This window comes from Sinohyriopsis cumingii, chromosome 6, assembly GCF_028554795.1.
Source record: "Sinohyriopsis cumingii isolate HCF-2022 chromosome 6, ASM2855479v2, whole genome shotgun sequence".
NCBI classification, from domain to species: Eukaryota; Metazoa; Mollusca; class Bivalvia; order Unionida; family Unionidae; genus Sinohyriopsis; species Sinohyriopsis cumingii.
The window spans coordinates 114,554,824-114,560,823 of NC_142966.1; the positions used below are offsets into that span (position 1 = coordinate 114,554,824).

Genomic DNA, 6,000 nt, shown 5'->3' on the forward strand with positions numbered 1-6,000 from the left:
ATATACATGGATTGTGCTATTTATCAACTCATCTGAGATCTTGATGATATAAATTCATATTCCATGTCTGATCTTGATCAGATCAGATCAGAAAATATAGTCTTCAGAGAATTAAAAGGAACTGTTGACAGATTCATCACAGAAGACAGACAACATATGTAGTCATACCATAAATGCAAATGGCAAATAATAATAGTGTGAGCTAAAACTTATTTTTAATTTCAATACATACTGAAACTGAAGAACATTCTTTTGAACTTTTCTCTTTCTTGTGCTTCTTTTTTTTCTTCTTCTCCTTTTTGTGTTTCTTGGATTTGGCCTTCTTTAATTCCTGCATGACAGAAGGGCAGATATAGAATTTATTAAAATGAATGGGGAAAATTATGCTTGGAAATCATGCATGTGGTGTTTCTATTTGTAAAAAGTTGAGAAGAGAATTATATATATATATATATATATATATATATATATATATATATATATATATATATATTCATCATTGATGCTTCACTGATATATAGTCTTCTGTTTATCAAACATGTGAAGTATGTGAAAATGAAATTTGCCATTGCAGACACCTACATATCAAGAAAACTTATTTTTTTTAGAGATATTACACTACATAGTGGACACCTGTCCATCAGGAACATGATTTAAGGTCCTTGCAGAATCCTCTATAGAAAAGTTTGAATGTCCTTCTTTTTTTAAAAACCTCTATAAAAAAGAAAACTAATAATACACCAAACTATAACCCTTTACGAATAGATGCTTACTATGCTGAGGTAAAGTCAAATAAAAAGGGTTTATAAATAGTTTAATCTGTCGATTTTGAAAATTATCCTTAATATGGATGTGTCAACTAAAACAGATTTTACTGTATGTTCTCTGTATGTGTGTGTGTGTATGTGTGATTTGCATTTTTAACATAGCCTTAATAATTTTTCAGTCATATCGCTATGATGTCTGCAGTGTAGCAGTTTAAAGTGATGTCTAGCACTGGAGCATCATGCCGCAGACATGTAGCATGATGCCCCACCCAGTCACATTATCCTGACACCTGGCTAGCCAGTCCTAGCACTAACCTCTTCACGCTGTGCGCCATGCGAGGCAGCTGTTAGTACAGCACCATTTTTAAAAGTCTTTTGGTATGACTCAGCTGAGGATCGAACCCATGACCTCCCACATCTGAGGTGGATGCTCTAACCACTAGGTCACCGGAGCGATCTGTATGTTCTGTAAGCAAGACAGAACTGGATGACTCAGTGGTCGAGGTGCTTGGCTTTGGACATCACTGACAACTCACCTTTGTCTGTGTGAGTCCAATTCTCATCTTGGCCAACATAGGCATGCGAGAAAGGTTGCCACGAGTTCTTCTCAGAGCCGCCATGTGCAGCCTACCATGCGTTGAAAATGGCATTAAACCCCAAAAAACAAATAAAACATGTTTTAAATACATTGCATATATGTCCTTTCATGACAGATTTAAAACAGAAAATCTGCTAAGAAATGTACCTCTTGCTCCCGCTTGATCCTGTCATCAACTGACGGAAGTATCCATGTGTCCTCTCCTCTCAGCCGTGCTTGCTCCTTTTTATAATTATCCTTGTGATATTCATTCTCTGCCTGAAGATATACAGTATATATCATGCAAACTAGAGCTCATTATCAGAACCTGTGAGCCTGTAATTTTATTTCTAGTACATTTTTTCTTATCTCAGTACACTGTGCACTGATCTGAACTATATCCATACATTTTGTTGAATCTTTCATTAAAATTGTCATTAACACCAAAATAAAAGTTATACATATTTACCAGAAGTAAAAGCATCCATGTGCACAGGATCCAATTCTATGAAGACAATTCTAAAAGGGCATTAAAAACATGGCACATTTTTTGTCAATCTCAAGGTTTCGTTAAAGGAGTTAAATATCCCAAAATCTTCAACACAAAACTGTGAAAACACCATCTTCTTTTGTTCCTGTGTTCATCCTACTTCTAATAATGGAGTTGCATTAAGTTTTCATTTTTGGAAGTCATGGACTTCCATGTCTGAAAATTTGGAAGCAGCACACCTCATTTTTTGCATATAGTCTCCTCAGATTGAAGAACTTGACATCAGTTCTGTATCTGATGTTGATCCCAGGGTCATAGTCACAGTAGGCATCAGTAAGCAAGCAGAGAACATCATAAAGGTGCAAAAAATATTGATCAACCAATGAAAATGAGGTAGATGGGGAAACTAATCAAGTGGTCAGTGAGTACTGTGCATTGTAAATTTCAGAGTTCTTTTCAGGCAGCCATATTATCTTAAATCATTATAAAATCTGAGTAATGATTCAGATAGATTCAACAACTGAAACCTTGCTTACTAAAGATATTATATTGGAAAAGAGAAAATGAAAAAGAAAGCAAATAAAATAATGAATAGAAGAACAAACTGCATCTAAATACAAGGGTAAAGAATCAATATCTAAAGAAACTTCTTGTGCCTTGCCTAATTATTATAAAGAAATATACAAGTGATTAAAATTACTGAAATAAATGTATTATGTTGGAATGATAATAAATGGGATTTCCCCATTTACCATCTCCATTTAGTTATATTTTTCCTGAAAGTGTTATTCTTTACAATTTTGATAAGACAGATTTGTATACATTTAATTTTTATTCAAAACCAACAAATTAATCTTTGAAAATTCACTATATAAATGCATAAATTGTGCTGAAGCACTGCATTCTATCATTAAAATTCTTCAAAATAACACACATCATCCAATTTGATTTTTTACTTATTTATATTTTATTATCTTTTTTAATGTCACGAAAACTATTTTTAATCTTAATCTTTTTAATCTTTGCAAATCTCAGACACTCTGCAATTGTTTTGTACACTCATCAAGGCTAGGAAATGCTTGACCTTGATTTAGTGAGGTAAACCCTTATACTTGAAATAAATCTGCACAGTATGTGATATAATTGTAAAGGAACAACATATAAAGGAGTTGTAAGTACTGAAGATTTGAAAATGGGTTTAAACAAAGGCAGTCATATTTCACTTTTAAATGTATAAATAAATTACACCAATGCACCTTCACACCTTTTGCCAATCAAAGGAAAACATTATTATTTATCTTGGTCATGAAATATTAGAGCAATGTGGTTTACAAAGTGTGTACTAGGAATAAATTTCATTAGCACATTCAATAAACCTGCCTTATGATCTTACTGTGCAATGGAAACTTTGTTTGCATAACAACTTGGAATGGGTCAAATTTGGTGTCCTAAGTAGCAAGTTTGCAGCTTAGTCTCAGATGAAGAAAAACAAAGGTTTACTGCCTGATAAATGTAAATAACATACATGTAACAACTAACATAAACATTTGGTTCATACTTGCTGGTGATTCAGGTGAAATAGTTGTATGTCATTTAACTCAGATATGCAAAGAACACAGAACTTTACCAATGTCTTCACCCAACCCTTTTCTTGGCCACTGATAGCATTTGTATTCTCAATACAATACCAATTTTTTTTCCAGTCATAATCAAAAGAGCAATATAAACATTTACATATTAAATTTTCATGCTTGATTGTCAACCGTTGATACTGTAACAAATGTATATTTATTAGGTAGTTAATTTGTCAACGAATATTATTTATCTACTTTTTTCAATCATTAGTTGAGATTAGGCGTACATTTAAACTTAAATACCACCATGTCGGCCAATTCTGTGCATCGGGTAATTCTGCACAACGATACATCCTGTAAACATTGGACCATGTGTCATTTTTGGTCAAAAAATCCATTGTGTATAAGGAAAGATCGATCACACTTTAATTAAGAAAAGTGATAATCATAAAGTGTACAAAAATATCCCATATCTTGACTCAAAATGCATATGAAAATGTTATTTTTAAATGTCAACATGAAGACCAACTCCATGATCTTCCTGAAACTGTAACCCAAAAAGTCCTATTTACTAAGTATCTTTTAGAATCATACAAATAAATACATTATTTAAAAGATGGAAATGCATACCTTAAAAAAATTCTGCATCTTAATCCAAGTTTCCAATTTTGCAAGAAGTTGTCCCACATGTATAAAATCATCTGCTACCCAATGTGTCAACTTGCCACAAAGAATGGGATTCTCAAGAAATTCCCCCAGCGTAGTCTGTTTCTAAATTCTTTAGTAATTTTTCCCCATAAACAAGATATAAAACATTAAATCCTATTCATTGTTGTTTCTCTTCCACATAATAGCTTATTTTTTTAATAAAATGTTGAACTTTACTAAAACAAATTACAAGATCGGTTTAGTTTGCTGAATATCTCTTGCTATTTATTGGCATTATTTCGTTGAATTTTGTAAAACTAGATATAAACCTGCCCTAATTACTCGACTGAACTGCTGACAGAACCAGTCTAAAGTAATGTATTTCATTATATAGCCCAACGGATAAATATTACATATTTTCAAAGCTGTGCACAGAATAGGCCGACATAGGTATCCCTAGTCCTACATGTAAGACCTGACGCTGATATTTATGCTTTGGGCGTCAGCACCTAAACAAAATCAACATGTGCTATTTCTTACATGTAGGACTAAGGTATCCCGTGTGTCCAAAATTAATATTATTTTGAACAGAATATTCTGGTGACAACTGCCTCTTTTCAAATGGTAAGCATTGCAGAATTTTATTTTCGTTAATCGGTTGAATTCGGTATGCATTTTGCTTCAATATTGGAGACGGAAACCTTAAGTGCGCAGAAATACCAGACAGCATTTTACTTAATATACGAGGACAGTGCAGCTACCATATTGTTCTGTGATTGATTCACCCCGTAGTATTCTTTTTCATAGTAATTCCAAGGGAAATGCCACGGGTTTCATTACAAGGTTAATAACGCCAACTATTTTGCAACCTGGTCGATCTAAGCCAGACGCTGTAACATCGAAAATACATTACGTTACTACACAAGCCATTATTATATCTAAGCATTATTGATACTTCTCAATGAATTACACTACCTTTTCGAGGGCGCGTTTTCTAGCTTGCCTCAATTCTTCTTTTTGCTTTTCCTTCACTTTTGAACTTTCAAATGCTATGAAAGATGCCATTTTATATCGGACTATTCAAAGGTTTTCAATACTCCCATCCCTTGCGGCAAAACTAAAACGTACACGGACGAATTACGATCCGGATGTATTCATCTCCATAGTCGCAAAAGCGGAATCATGTACGTTACGTTTCCACTGACAAATTTCAACACATTTATTTTTAATCCAACAAAACCTTCCTTTTTTCACTTTGCTAAAATAGTACTGAAGACAATCTGCCAGTATATATCCAAAATATATATGTGCAACATGCTTTTACATATTTATTTAATTTGTATTTTATCACTAAATTATGTTTTTGGCATCAGTGTTACTTTTTTTTATTACAAGTCATAGCATATGTTTACACTTTACTTCTTTCCCTTGCTATATTTATTTTGTTTTTTCTTCAATATTTTCTTTTTACATGCATTCACCTTTCTTTGTATAATCAATCAATGAATCCATCCACCATCAAGGATCATAATGCATTAAATGTATTTAAAATGTTACATTTTACGAAAAATGTTATTTTATTAGCATTTTATGTAGCAATGTATTGTCAAAGGGCATTTTCACAGTATATATTTGTAAACACTTAGTCCAACTCCCATCTGTTCTTTCTGCCTTCTGTCCTCATCTGTCTCTCTAGTGTTTGTTCACCATTTAGCATCAACATTTTATGGGCATTGGTATGCAGACCAAAATATTAATATGCAAATTTGGTTCATCCCTTATTGATCTGGATGGTTGGTTGTACTTTTTAAGTTGAAAACATGAATGAACAGTTCCACCGTATCAATCAAGCTTTCTTAGTACCATCTCAACTGTTATCAACTATGATCATAGCAGCTGTTACTTGTGATGACTCTTCACATAGTATTTGATTAAACAGACTAC

At 33.0% G+C, this 6,000-nt stretch overlaps 1 protein-coding gene across 1 annotated transcript in view; it reads right to left on the minus strand.

The window, feature by feature from the left end:
- The window catches only part of LOC149797767 (pre-mRNA splicing factor CWF19L2-like), a 63,354-nt gene extending 58,179 nt beyond the window's left edge, over window positions 1-5,175 (minus strand). The window contains exons 1-3 of the mRNA XM_089962709.1: window positions 5,032-5,175; window positions 1,513-1,623; window positions 233-331 (exon numbers count right to left, since the gene is read on the minus strand). Coding sequence (XP_089818835.1) covers window positions 233-331; window positions 1,513-1,623; window positions 5,032-5,121 — 300 coding nt within the window. The 5' untranslated portion in view covers window positions 5,122-5,175. The remainder of the gene's footprint in view (window positions 1-232; window positions 332-1,512; window positions 1,624-5,031) is intronic.
- Between the last annotated feature and the right edge of the window lie 825 nt (window positions 5,176-6,000).